Here is a 14,704-nt window from a genome sequence, read left to right as displayed (position 1 = left end):
TGAACTCTTCGGGGGCAGAAGCCTCATGGGGTCACAGTATGTGTTGGGCACACAGTAGGTATTTATTGAATTGACTTGTGAAACCACAACTCTTCATTGTCTTTAAATGAAGGGGTGAGGATCTTCCTCACCTCCCCAAGCACTTCAAGATTTTTCCTTGTAGTTTCTGTGGATTTGCTTTGAAACCCAGTACTTTAACCACAGGCATTGTCCGAACTAACTGATCTCTGATTTAAGTTAGTGTGTTAGTGGGCATCTAACTTTGAAATGAGTTATACTCCAGTGATTCAGAGTGACATAACCAATTCTATGAAATTACTTGAGAAGTTGAAATATTTAACTGTTATTTATTTATTTGGCTATATAGACATCGGAGTCTGATAAATAACTTCTGGCCTTACCGTATTTAATTAGACATGACATTGATTAATAAGTGTTTCTCATTCTGTTTCATGTTGTCAGATTTACCACCACTCAAAGAGATGTCTGTTAAGGTGGGCTCCCAGAGAGAGGCTGGTTGTCCCTTTAAGGAGTTTCTGTTATTTGAGGGCTGTCACCAGAGGGAAGGCAATGCTCCTTGGTTACCAACTTTGATTACTTTCAGCTCCCAGCTCCAAACACTGACTTGCTTTCATCTGAGGGGTCCCCTGTTTCTCCTCCTGATCTCCCCCAAACGGGATCAAACCTAACCAAACAATTCCTAGGAACGAGGGTTGGGTCTGGAGCAGGTGAATGTTCCCAAAGCAGATCTTTGGTCTCATTTTGAGCGGTACTTCCTGCTTATCCTCAGGATCTGAACTGAGGATCAGGGCCAGCTTGGGGTGTGCAGCACGATGGCGAGAAGTGACGGATGTTTACAACTACATTTGACTTCTGGTCTTCTACTCTGCATCAGTACCCCTGCATTGGCCGGGTCCTGGTGGTGGTGCAGAAGCTGCGGGCTCTAACCCTTACCACCCCCACCTCCCCCAATCTCTTCTCTTGTGCTCTGTCCTTAGAGAAGGGGGGTGGGCTGACGATGGCCAGTGCTGCCTGTTTTTCTAAAGTTCCATTGGAAACCCACCACCGTCATGTATTACATGTTGTCTGTGGTCGCTTTCCTGCTGCAGCAGTGGAGCTGAGCACTGTGACGGCCTGTATGGGCCCCAGAGCTGAAAATATTGACCCCCTGGCCCACGCGGAATGAGTTGCTGACCTCTGATCTTGGGCATTTCTTCATGGTGACTCCTTGGGCTCATCTCTTTGGGGGAAGGGAAAGGGACCCCCAGAGCCTCTACTAGTCACAAAGAGATGAATGATTCTAGTTACTTTCTTTGGCTAAGGCTTTTTTCTTTCTCAGGCTAGTGGACACCTTGTGCGGGTGGATTATTCTCTATAGCTATACGTTGTTACGTGAGAACACAGTCCCAGCGGCACAATGGTGTGCTCATGCTTGTGTCCTTCTTACCTTGGAAGACACCTAGGAGTGAGGTGTGCTGGCGAGTTTCTTCCTTCCTAGGCCGGCCTCTCAGGGACTGGCTGGTTTCTGTCCTGATGATCTCAGACTTTGTGACCTTCCTGGGAGCAGAGTGAAACTCTGGGCTCATTCTGGGCTATCGTCAGCCCTGAACTGGCTCGTAATCAGTGTCTGGGTCTAATCCGAGAGAGATTCCAAGGCTCTCTACTGTCTGTTGCTTTTTGTCTAATGTTATGCTCCAGCCAGCACACTCTGTTTTAGCCACGCCCATTTTCCTAAAGTTCTACTTGGATCTTCTGCTTTTGTCTCCTGCTTGTGGAGAGTTGTAGCAACACCTTTCTCTTACCAACCTTTTAAAATCACCACCCCAGGCTGCCTCTCCACGTGTTCTCCTCTGTTCTTCCCACCCTTTTATCTAGGCTACAAAGAAAACCCTTGAACTTCTTTCACCTACCTATTTTGTTACTGTATTGTTACAGTCATGCCAATGGGTTCCTTGCTTATGAAATGGTAAGTTCCGGTGAAAACATTTATTTTGCAGTATTTTTCTAGTTCCTAAAACAGTGGGGAGTACTCCATGCCTGTTGGCTGATTGATATCTCTTGCATGAAAGGTCTCCCAGCATCTGATTCGTCCTCTCATGGGCATGAGTCTGACCTTGCAGTGCCAAGTGAGGGAGCTAGCAACCATGCTTCGTATGAAAGATCTAGAGATCCAGGACTACCAGGAGAGTGGGGCTGTGCTGAGCCGAGGTGAGAGGGCATTCTTTGGGGGTGTTGGGTGGGGAGTGGGACAGATGGTCAAAGGGACTCAGGAAAGGGGAGGGTCATCTGCATTAGAGGGGTGCTTCCCCGAGGAGGTGGGGTGCTGGGTCCTGACCGTAACTGGAGACTTGATGCCGGTGACACTTCCCTCTGCCTCAAGGACCCGACTGGCACCCGAGTGACCCATAGATGCTGTAACCCATCCAGCCCTGCCCTGGGCAATGGCAAGGACAGACCTTGGAAAAGGGCCAACAGCTGTATAAAACTGGGGAGTGGGGGCAGGCAACACACACTTGGGACCTTCCGAAGCATAGTTCCAGCTTCAGAATAAAAATTCAGTTCGACCTTCGTCTTTGTGGCAGGAAGAACACCTAGAGTGTACATGCCACTGGACATGTCCTGTGTGGTTGATTGCCCTCTCCTCTGCCTCCTGTTCGCTCACATACTTTCATCCCTTCTCCCAGTGGACTCTGGGTGTTGCACGTTGTGTGTGCTTCCTCCCCAGAAATGTTGGGCTCTTTTTCTTTTCCTTCTCACAGGCAGGAAACTCATCCTAAGGCTAATATTTCTTTTCTGTATCCCTTCTTATTACAGATCGGTTGAAGACAGAGCCATTTGAAGAAAATTCCTTCTTGGAACAATTTATGGTAGAGGTAGAGTATATCACGATAAGGATTTCCTTTCCCCTTGTGCAGTTTTGCTTTATTTTCTCTTTCTAGGTGCCTGAGTACTGACTTGCATTTTGGGTGTTAGGTGGCTTCTTGGAAAACCTTTCTCTGGATAAGTTGCCTATAGAAAATCTGATAAAACTTGCGATGCCCATGGGGAAGATGGGGTGAAATAAGGGGCAAGAATATAAAAGGCAGAAGTGGGCTGGTCAACATTTGTAAAAACGTCTCTCTGTTCACATCCCTAGGAATTTCATTTAGAATTCCCTAACCTTGGAAAGTTTGGTTGACCAGTTGATCCATTTTTGCTTGTTAAGATCTGATCGCAGGTCTGGATTATAGAATGGGGGGGGGGCTAGTCATTATTACTGGTCTGGGCCCCTCCAATATCCCACAGCAGAGGAAGGTGAAAAGCACAGGATTACCATTTGGGAACTGTCTTGTGGGCACAGTAGGCTGTGGAAAATCACAGTGTTTATACAAGGGGACTGGCAAAGGAATGAATGGGGAGTAGATAATTGTGGCCTGTCAGAAGCTCCTGCCTAGGTTTCCCTTCTAAGGATTAAGCTTGGCCAAAAGAAACATCTATTAAATGCCAAACAGGGGGAGTATTAATAATAGTGACCTTTGATAATACCAGTCAATATTGATCTTCTCCTTCTCTAACTCTTTTAGGACTTGTTGCTTGTACAATTGGTACCTTAGCATTATTGCCCTTTTTTCTAATTATACATGTGACCCAAGTTGGTGCTTCACTATGTAAGCAAATAATGCTATTATAATATCGTGTTCTGTATAGATCATTCGTATTTCTGTCTTGCCATCTAGGCTACTTTGTAAATCCCTTGTGGACAAGGATTGTGACTCATATTTCTTTTGAATATGAAACTGATATTTTTCCCAGGGCTGGGCAGGAAGGAAGCAGGTGTTTTTGACTTGGAACCTTGTGTTCTGCCTCTGTACATTGGCTGAGCAAAGATGCCATCATGCTTCGGGGCTTAACACTAAAAACAAAAAAGGCAAGTTGAGTACTGAGTCCATCTACTGAAGCAGTCTAACTCTGGAGAAGAAGAGAAGCTCACACTGTTACATCTTGAAGTAGAATAGATTTCAAGTCTTTATGGGGAAAGAGAGACCATTAAACCTAGACTTGCCACAGAGAGATTTCCTCGGCCATTTTTCTGTCAGATAGCTTCCTCTGTCTCTAAGTGTTCATATTAAGGAGGCTAACACAGGCTGGGGACGACATACTGATTCCCTGCCCCAGCCCCTTAGCTAAACAATGCAAGGCTTATTCTTAGCTCAGCAGAAGGTCCCTTCCTGATCCGGTGCCCACATACCCCTCTAGCTTGGTTTCTTGATATTTTTCATTATGAACTTTATGCTTTAAGTCACAGAGAATGACTTTGGATTGCCAAAATGCCTTCCTCTAGCCTTAACGTCTTGGCATGCATTGTTCCCTTTATCTATAACACCCAGTGCCCTGGCCTTATCTACCTTGTAAATTTCTATTAGTCTTTTAAGTGTGGGCTTTGACTTCTTTGGGAGACTTTTCCAGACTCTCCCTGTAAAGATAATCCTTCTTCCCTGCTGCTGTCGTACCTTGGTTCCTACCTCTGTTTTACCACTTATAACTGTGTGATAGAATCTGCTGTTTATATGTCTGTGAGACTGTGCCTTTCTCCTCTATTGATCTCTGAACGTTTTGGGGACAAGGACTGCATCGAATGCATTTCTATGTCCCCGGTGCCGAACACAGTGCATAGGAGTAGCAGGTTCTCCATAAGTCTGTCGGAGAAGATGTTGATAAATGTGTGCTGGGAACGGGGGGGTGAGGGGGATCTCATGAAAGTTGGGGAAATGTGGCCTGTGGATACAGTGCTGCTTGTGACCTCTGTATCTGGGGTCTTGGGTTCTTCTCCTGGTTTATTTTGCAGCTTTGGTTGAATCAGTGCTCCCAGAGCCTCTGTTTTCTCATTTGTCCAATTGGAAGCTCATCTGTTCCATGCTTTGGGGGCAGGGGTGGGGGCAGGACACAATCCTGCAGTTGTGGAATGAGAAAGCATACAGAAGCTCGGGGTAGCCCAGGAGGCGTATTGGTGTTTTGGAATCAATTACTTCATGAATACTGGTCTTCTAAGCCCTGGGTGGACCACACCCAAACCACAGAGACTTAGAGAATTTTATATATCTTCAAAGGATCTGAGAAACAGGTAGCTGTAGTTTTCCATTTCCTGGGTGAAGAAGGTGGGCCTCAGACAGGGTAGGTGACTTGCCTAAGGTCATGTTGCTGTAGCCGGACATTTAGGAGGAGGGATCATCCCTGTTCTGCCGCTCTAATGGGTCGTGTACACCAGTTAGAGGAGGGTTAAGGGCTAGGAGAGTGTGTCATACTCCCAATCTCGCAAGGACAGGATCACTGTACTGTCCTCCAGGATCACGGAGTGTCCCGCGTACCTGCTAGAACCAGCTTCCTCATGGGACTGCAGAATTTCTTATGGCCACTGCACCTTTTCAGTGACTCTGCTTGTCTGGGGTCCTACAAACAGGACACAGAAGGGTCATGGGGTCACCTAAGACAGCTGAAAGGATGTGCCATCAAAATAAGCAACATAGGAAGATAAACAAACCAGGGACAGAAAGCCTGGGACGAAGGTGCGGGGGACGGGGGGGTGGAGCAGGGCTGATGTCAGAGGGGCCTCACGGTCAGTGCTGGGGTCTGTTTTTCCTGGTTCTAGGAGAGAGGCCACAGAGATAGGGCGCAGAGGGCAGTAGGACAGGGAGGATTCTAGGATACTAGGGCCAGCAAAAATATTTAAGGGTTGACCACGGGTTATGTCTTCATATTTGGTTCTTTTGTTTTTCCTCCCCCGCCCCCCTAGCCTTGGATTTCGCATTTCCAGGGAGCCCAAGGGGGCCCATCGATGGTGGCCTGACTGGAGGGGGCGTCCTGGCAGTGTTCTTTGGGTCAGCTGGGAGGAGTGGCTGCTGGTGTGCTCTTCATAGAGGGAAGATCCCCACAGAGAGCATCTCCTAGGACTGGGGGTTGGGAGGCACTGTTCAGAGTGGGAGATGAGTCAAGGATTCGGGAATGATTCCTACATGGCCCAGGAACTGCGTGAGCAAAGTTGAGGAGGATGAGGCTGGTGTGGCCTTCTCTCACTCTGGTCCAGTGGAGGGAGTTCCTTCCCTCCAGCCCTGTCCCCGCCTCCCCCTCTCCATCTGGTTGCCATCAGGCTGTGCGGCTGCTGGCGGGCTCTTTATTTATTTATCCCAGTGTAATGGGGTGAGGAGGGAGCTGGCCTGAGGCTGGCATTCCGAGGCCATGCCACTGAGCCACAGGCGGTTGGCCTGGGTGTGTGAGTCACTGGGGCTGCGTGCTGCTCAAACCAGACGCGGCCAGGCTCAGGGACAGCAGGCAGCCCAAAATAGAGCCCCGCCCTCTGCAGCTGGCAACCCCTGGCCAGGAATCAGCCCTTGACACCAAAACCTGAGCAGTTGCATGAAACTGGCTTCTTTAAGGGGCGGGGGTTGGGGTGGGCACTTCACAGCGAGATCCTCTCCGTCCCTGTCTTCAGAGGAAAGTATTGGGTCCGCCCGACACTCCCATTGCGTCGTGCCATTTAATCCGTTCAGTGTAATACCTTCACAAATTTTTAGCGTGTACTTACAGTTATGTAACTATGGTGGACACTGATTTGCTGAGCGTCCTAAATGGTGCTCAGGCAGATACTTCTAGTTGGGAAGATACTCTTTTCTGCTCTTAGAAAGCTAGGGGTTTTATCAAAGCTGCCTGGGGAAAGAGGAGGAGTCATTTAACCTGGAAATTGCCTTCTGGTTGATTTCATCCATGGAGGACAGCTTCTGCTTGGTTTCCTCAGCTGGCGTCCCACGCTTCACCTGCCACTTCAATGTTAGTGTCACTCAAGACTGTGTCCTTCTCGCCTCGCTCTTCTCTCTCTGGGTCGTCTCATCCAGATCTCTCTTGGAACTGTCACTCGTATGCCACCGAGGGCCAATTTTCTATCTTCATTAGGCAGCCCACATTTCTTTCTGCACTTTTATTTGACTTCTACTTGGATATTCCACATTGTAGCACCCTACCCATGTCCAAAATAGACCCCCTACACCTCAGAAGAGATTGATTTCTCTTCCGGCATTCCTTATCTTGGGGAATCATACCTGTATCCATTCAGCTTTTGAAGCTGGGAACTTGGGAGGTACCTGCTTTTCTCTTTGTCCTGATTTCCAAAGCCTAACTCGTCAGCTGTCTCTCGAATCTCCTCTCCTCTCTTCTGGCATCCATTGCTAAGAGTAGCAGCTATCCCCGCCGCCCCCCGGCCCACAACATTTTCTGGTTCTGGTCTGCCCTTCCAGCAGCCTCCTGACTTGTCACACGGTCAGTCCTTACCCCTCTTCCAGTTGAGTCTGTATTACAGCAGAGTAGTGTCTTTGAAACAGAAACTGCAAGCCGATTGCTTGGTCATTCAGTGGTTCCACCTCCTGGCATGGCACACGAGGTCGTTCGTGCTTTGGTCCCCTTGACCTCTGCAGCCTGATTCGTGGCCACTCTGGCACACGGAAGTCTTGATGCCCATACATCCCTTGACCAGTTTGCCTGGACTTCTCTTCCCTCTTGTGCTCGAGACAGACCCCTACTCAACTTTCCTGACTGCACAGACTTCATCCCTCTCGTGAGTTTTCCATGAGCGTTTCTCCTTTCCTCAGCCCTCTTCTTTCAGGCGCTGGCATACTCTCCTGCTAAAGCCTCCAGTACAGACCTCTGCCATAGCGTTTGGCATAAGCGAGGATATGGAAATGAAAAGGACGGATAGGGAGGCGGGAAAACTGAGTTGGCCCATCTACCCTCGTTTAGGTTTTTCCTTCGTAAAGCTTGTGACTTCCTTCTCCTCAATGTTTTCTTAACGTGGCTTCCATACTATGAAACTCTTCTGCTTTTTTTCCTACTTCATTGGTTTGCTCCTTCTCAGAATCTCTTGCTGGTTCTTCTTCTCCCTTACCTTTTTTTTTTTTAAGTAATCTCTACACCCAACACAGGGCTGAACTCACAGCCCTGACACCCCAGGATCAAGAGTCCCATGCTCCTTTGACTGAGGCAGCCGGGCACCGCTCCCTTACCTCTTAATGTGGGAGTGCCCCAGGATTCCGTCCTCGGTGCTCTTATCTTTTTTCACTTGAGTGATCTCAGGGAGTCCCCTGGCTTTCACTTCCGCCTTGTCGGCGAGTCCCGGATTTAATCTCTATTCTTAGACCTCGCCCCCAAACTCTGGACTGCCTGCTCAACATTTCCACATGGAAGTCCAATAGAATCTCAAACTCAGCATGTCCAAACCTGAACTTCTTCTTCTTTTTTTTTTTTTTTTAAATTTTTATTTATTTATTTATTTAACAGACAGAGATCACAAGTAGGCGGAGAGGCAGGCAGAGAGAGAGGGGGAAGCAGGCTCCCCCGCTCAGCAGAGAGCCCGATGCGGGGCCTGATCCCAGGACCCAGGGACCATGACCTGAGCCGAAGGCAGAGGCTTAACCCACTGAGCCACCCAGGTGCCCCCAAACCTGAACTTCTAATCTTACCCCCCAAATTTGCTGTTCCAACAACCTCCTCCCCTTTCAGCTGATGGAAACGTCACCCTTTCACTTGCCAGGGCCTCAGACCTTGGAGTCATCCTTGACTTCTGTCTTTCTCTCACACCCCGCATCTGGCCCATCAGGAAATCCTGTTTGCTCTGCCTTCAGAGTACACCCATAATTTCAACTCTGCTGCTGCCATTCTGGTCTGAGCCACAGCTGTCTCTTTCTTGCTTCATTGCAATAGTGTCTTTACTGATGTCCCTGCTGCTCCCTACACCCCTTTCTGGCCCATTACCCACAGAGCAATCTTAATAAAACACAGGTCGCATCGTGATACTCCCCTGCTCAACCTCCTGCATTGGCTTCACATTACACTTCTCGAGTAAAACCCAAAGGCCTTACGGTGGCCTACAAAGCCCTACGTGGTCTGGACCTCATTACCCTCCTGCCCTCATCTACTGCTTTCTTCTTCCTTTTCTTCCCTGCGCCCTCAGGGGCTGCTTGCTGGTTTTCTAGCTCTCTAACACCACCTGCCTTTAGTTCTTTCTGCTTCCTGTTTCCTCGGCCTGGAATGTTCTTTCTTCAGACACCTGTGTGGCCAACTCCCTCACTTCCTTTATTTCTGGATTAGTTCTCTATTGCTTTATAACCAATTACCCCCAAACGGTATGGTTTAAAACAACAAACGGTTGTGGAGGGCCAGGAATTTGCAAGCAGCTTTGCAAGGTGATTTGGGTTCCGGGTCTCTCGTGAAGTTGTCGTCAAGATGCTGGCTGGGAGGGGCGGAGAAATGACTTCCAGGCTCTCTCATATGGCTGTTGGCTGGAGGTGCCATTGCCCTGTCACAGGGCTGCTCCCATGACATGGTCCTGGCCTCCTCTGGAGCAGAAGATTCCAGAGACAGCCCAAGACCAAAATGGAAATGACAGCCTTTTTATAACCTAATCCCAGGAGTCACAGCACCTCACCCTCTTGCTGTAATCTTTCCGTTGGAAGTGAAGCACCAAGTTCCGGCCACACTCAAAGGGGAGGTTAAGCTCTACTTCTTAAGGAGAGATGTGTCTAAAATACAGTATGTGGTTTTGTTCCAATGTCACCTTCACAATGGAGTTTACAGTGACTATCCTGTTTAAAACTGTACGCCACATCCTTGCCCCTCAGCACACGGCTCTACGTGTAATTTTTTCCGTAGCACTCATCTTCCAACATATAGGAAAACTTCCTTATTCCCTTACATTCCTCGTTCATGGTACCTTCCCCCACTGTTAGGACATGCAGGTGAGCAAGGACAAGGATGGGTATTTTGTGCCCTGGTTTATCCAAAGTGCATAGAACAGTGCCTCTGCACACAGTAGGCACTCAGTAAATACTTGTTGAGTGGATGAGGCCATCTTAACTTCCTTCTTCTCTTTATTTTCCGGATCTTACAAATAGGCTGTGAATTTATCACCTGTTGGTAGCCTAAGACCCAGAAAGCCCTGGGGCAACTAGACGAGTAATCTAAGGAGAGAATTGCCTAAGGAGAGAATGTCAGATTGCCATTCTCCCAGCCGCCTGTTTACTGGGAGATAGTCCCAATTTGGGGATGAACTATAAGCCTTGAGTCTTTTTTTAAATTTAAAGATATTATATATTTATTTGACACAGAGAGAGAGATCACAAGTAGCCAGAGAGGCAGGCAGTGGTGGAGGGGAAGCAGGCTCCCTGATGAGCAAAGAGCCCCATGCGGGGCTCGATTCCAGACCTTGAGATCATGACCTGAGCCGAAGGCAGAGGCTTAACCCACTGAGCCACCCAGGTGCCCCAAACCTTGAATCTTTTTCCTGAGAGCCCCCAAAGCCTCTCTTTTAGACCCAGTAAAGAAATTAGATATCTCAAAAACCAAAAGAAGGAGAGCCTACCAAAATCCTGGAAAGAACATTAGTCATACAGCCAAAAGCAAGTTAGTAAGTTTCCTCTTTCCTCACTCTTTCCTCTCCCTGGGCTCTTCCTCCACAGTTAGCAGGGCTGCCCAACAACTGTACGCCTGGTATTCAGTATGTCGAAGAAGATACAGGACTTGGTGTATGTTTCTTCAGTATCCCTCATGGGCATTGTAAAGCAGTGTAAGTCTCGGGGCGTGAGACTGTCCTGTCTTTCATCATGTACATCCGTTCTCCCGTCTAGAGAAAATTGCAGTGAATTCATTCTTCCAGGATTCAGCGTTGGACGTGTGTCTGGTGCCTGGTTCTGTGGACATACACGGGACGATAATACAATCACCAGAGCTTGCTGTGCTTGATGAATGATAGTAAGGGCCATAGTTGTGGAGTCATTGGAAAAACTCCCTGCAAAAGGCAGGACTTGATCTGGACTTTCATGTTGGTTTGGGGTTTTGCTAGGGAAATAGGTGGAAGGCATTTTAGCTGGGAAACACATGGGTGAAGGGTGTAAGTCATAATGAATGGGTGAGGATTAGCAGAAAATAGGTTAGCAAGATAAGAACTCGAGGCTAGTTTATTTGGGGGCTTTAAATGCTGGGCTGGAAGTTTGGTAGTGTATTCTGAAGGTAAATGTATTTCAGCTTTTTTTCCCCACTGGGAATCCATTTATTTGCTATTTTCAGTGCAGTTATGCATATCTATCATTACATGCTGTGACTCTCAAACAGGCTCATCTCCCAAGAAGGAGCTGGGGTCTTCCTTCTTGCAGTTATTAATTACTGTTGTAGATAGTGGGAAGCCATGGAAAGTTTTGGCTGGAGAATTGACATATGAAAGCGATCTTTGGGAAGATTAGGCTGTCGGTGGTATGCCTATGTGAGCAGAAGAATAGTGGTCCTATTGACAGACTAGGAAAACCATGGGTGGGGCTCAATTAAATCTAATCTTGGGCATACAAAGGAATGGTTTTCCTTATTTAAAGCACAAATCCACCAGTATTTGAGCTCTGGAATGAAGATCTCCAGGGAGGAAGGGATGGCTGCATGTATTTCTCAGCTACATTTCTTGGGAATTTTGCCTCCTTTTTGGGGTTTTTTCAGTGTGGTTCCTGTAGGCACCATTGAACCCCACTACCAGTGGCTACCACCTCTTTTCTTTTTGGCCCCAGAATATATTAAAAGGCCTCCTTATTGATTTTCCTATTATAGGGTATTATAGGGGCTTATACTTTCAAAAGAAAACTTATCAAAAATCTGAGGCAAACAAAAAGGAAATCAATATAAAAATACAAATGGGAGGGGCACCTGGGTGGCTCCGTGGGTTAAACCTCTGCCTTGGGCTCAGGTCATGATCCCAGGGTCCTGGGATGGAGCCCCGCATCGGGCTTTCTGCTCAGCGGAGAGCCTGCTTCCCCCTCTCTCTCTACCTACCTCTCTGTCTACTTGTGATTTCTCTCTCTGTCAAATAAATAAATAAAATCTTTAAAAAAAAATACAAATGGGATAAAATTACTGATAGCCAAGAGATGGATTTCTGATTCTGGGAGTCCTGATAGTGAAGGACTTGATCAGCTTCCCAATTCTCATATCCTAAAAGCCTCAAAGTCAAGTGTTACTCACACAGATGCCTCCAGGGGACAGACAGATGTACAATGTAGATATGTGGTCTGGGTGTAAGACAACAGAGATTTGTAGGGGTCTGTGGAAAACTGGATTGCGTATGCACCCTGTATCTAAACCCCGACAGGCTAGCACAGCTTACCAGACACTGTTCTGGGGGCTTGTATAGTTTACTTCATTGAAAGGAAGTTTCCAACTCCTGAAATGAAAGCTGGTTTTTATTTGTTTGCTTAGCTCCACTGAATCCACTATTAGTCTCTCATTTGGTTTCATTCTCATTTCCAGTTTAAGAAATCTGCTTAGTTCAGAATTGAGCTGTGAGGCAGTGATGACTGAGATCTTATTTCTGGCAAACATCTAGCCTTCTTCGGCCTGAACTGTAAGCTTCTCCTACTTCTGGAGCATTTTTGCGAGATCCACATAGTTGAGTCTCTCTCCTCTTCCCCTGGTAGAGGAAGGGTTTCATAAAAGTCCATTCATTTCATTATGATGATTAAACAGTGCTCTAGTCTCTCTCTCTCTATATATATAAAGATGGCTTCTATATAATCTGAGTTTGTTTAAAAATATAAGATGAAAGTCTTTTCCCCATACATTTTGGATTTAAATTGATTATAGGACCTACAAGTGGCAGTGCTCTGGGAAGTGATGACACAGTAGTGTTGAAGCTTTGGTTGAGAAAACCTATAGAAATGGAGAGATCTGGAACTCTGCTGCAGAGGAGAAATATTTGAAATTACAAGAATGGACCTTTCTTTCTTTTTTTTTTTTTTTTGGCTGGGAAGAGCACAGAGAAAAGAACAAAAGTCCAGTGGTTGAGATTTGGGGAACAATTCTCATTGGAAGGAGTCATAGGAGCCAGTGAAGGAAGTGCGAGCAGATAGGAGAATCTGAACAGAGTAGAAATTAACCAAGAAAAGGGAACAGATGGTTAATCGCGCGTATCTGTGCATGTGCCAGACACAGTGGCTGGGTGCTTCATCTAACTTATAACTTTTAATCCTTACAGCAAACCTATGAGGTTGGTGGTCTTATTCTCATTTTAAAGATAAAGAAGCAGGGGCTCAAGGGCTAAGTAGTTTGTTTCAGGTCAGCTCACCCGATTTGCTCCTAGTTGTTTACTCAAGTCCCATGTTCTTCCCGCCACCTGGAGGTGACCCACAATGCCACATGTGGGAAAGAGGATGGGTGCATGTCTGTCCGAAGAAAGACCATAGGCCATCTGTGATCTTGGACAGCATCTGCAAATTTGCAGGCAGCCAGAGAATCAGTTGATAAGGCAATGAAGACAATGAGTCTAGAACTCTCACCCAGAGAAGCTGCACGATGAAAAGGCAGTGACAGCCAGCTGCTGAGCTACCGGTGGCTTGAGCAAAGCCCCTTCTGAAGATGAAAAGATGCATGTGTGTCTGAAAGCAAAGGAGAAGCCACTGGAAAGGGACAGACTTAAGCTAGTGAAGAGACAACCATGTGAAAACAGGGAGCTGCGGAGCTGCATGTCCGGGGGGTAGAAATAATCCTTCCTCTGAGAGTTGTAGATGGTGGGAAGGCATGGGTGATGTTTAGAAGCAGATGACTTGATTTCTGCCTGTTTCCATCCTCTTTCCCCAGGAGACGTAGCCATTTCAGTTAAGAATTTTAAAGTCCTTCCCAAGGACATTTAGTTCTACTGACTTAAACAGAGAATTGGATGGTCCTGTGACTTTTGTGACTTTTCTGTTAAGGATGGAAGTAGCGAAACTGACAAGTAGAAGTATCAGCTGAAACTGACAAGTACAAGTATCAGCCATGTTCTTTGCCTCTTCTGAGCTCCCATGTCATTTTGTGTCTTTACTCCCTCACTTATCATAGCAGTACCTTGTAGGCAGGAAGTACACAGTAACCAGTGGTTGTAGCTTAAAGGCCTTGGCTTTGGAAGATTCTCTCACATTGGTAAATGTTGTCTCTGGTTATAGAAACAAAGAGGGAAGACAAAGGTATCAAATGATTTACCTTTAAGTTTTCCTGATGTGTCGGCTTCATAACTTTAGCTTTATCTCTGTTCTCTTATTATGGCCTTCCCTTTCTTTTGGACAGTGAGTCACACTGAAAAGTGAGAGACTGAGTCCCACAGATGAGCACGTTAGCTGTCTGATGTGTGCAGAACAAGACGTCAGGATTCACAGGCATCCTTATTATCTGCCATAAGGGGATCATCAAGGGAGAAATTGCCAGAAAGTCTCAGGAAGCATTTTTTCCCCCCATTCTATATGGGAGATCTTCACTGTATTTGATTTTGTACTTAGAAGTTTAAACTCTATGTGGATGGGACGTTTTAAGCACCATTGAGAATATTAAACGTTGTGGAATCATGCTGGAAAGTAAAAACATGGTTTCTGCCCTGGAAAGATGGACTTTAGAGGGAGATCAGACCACCGAAACTTACATATATGCAAAGGATATTCCAAATACACAAACTCTGTGTTAGCACAGAGGGAGAAGAAATAGATTGATTTGGATGGGCTCTGGGCTCCGTAGCAGGCTAGTTTGGAAGAGGTACTTCTGGAAGAGGCGAATCTTGAGCTCAGAGTATGAAAGGATTTTGTGTGGCTGCCGAGCTAGGTGTTTTATTCAGTTACACAATCTGAGAGGCTCTTCCTATGTGTGGTGGTTTGAGGGAATCCTTGAAAAGCTCCTTGCTTTC

The 14,704-nt window shown here is 46.8% G+C and overlaps 1 protein-coding gene across 3 annotated transcripts in view; it reads left to right on the top strand.

Moving 5' to 3' along the window:
* The window catches only part of NHEJ1 (non-homologous end joining factor 1), a 78,057-nt gene that overhangs the window by 7,795 nt on the left and 55,558 nt on the right, over nt 1-14,704 (top strand). For all 3 annotated transcript variants that reach the window (XR_004288548.1, XM_032354838.1, XM_032354839.1), the window contains exons 4-5: nt 2,070-2,208; nt 2,815-2,873. Coding sequence is in view for 2 of the 3 variants with exons in the window: in XM_032354838.1 (XP_032210729.1) it covers nt 2,070-2,208; nt 2,815-2,873 (198 nt within the window). In the remaining variant the exon portion in view is untranslated. The remainder of the gene's footprint in view (nt 1-2,069; nt 2,209-2,814; nt 2,874-14,704) is intronic.

The sequence above is a fragment of the Mustela erminea genome, chromosome 8, assembly GCF_009829155.1.
Source record: "Mustela erminea isolate mMusErm1 chromosome 8, mMusErm1.Pri, whole genome shotgun sequence".
Classification (NCBI taxonomy): Eukaryota; Metazoa; Chordata; class Mammalia; order Carnivora; family Mustelidae; genus Mustela; species Mustela erminea.
This window is presented reverse-complemented; position numbering and strand designations above follow the sequence as displayed.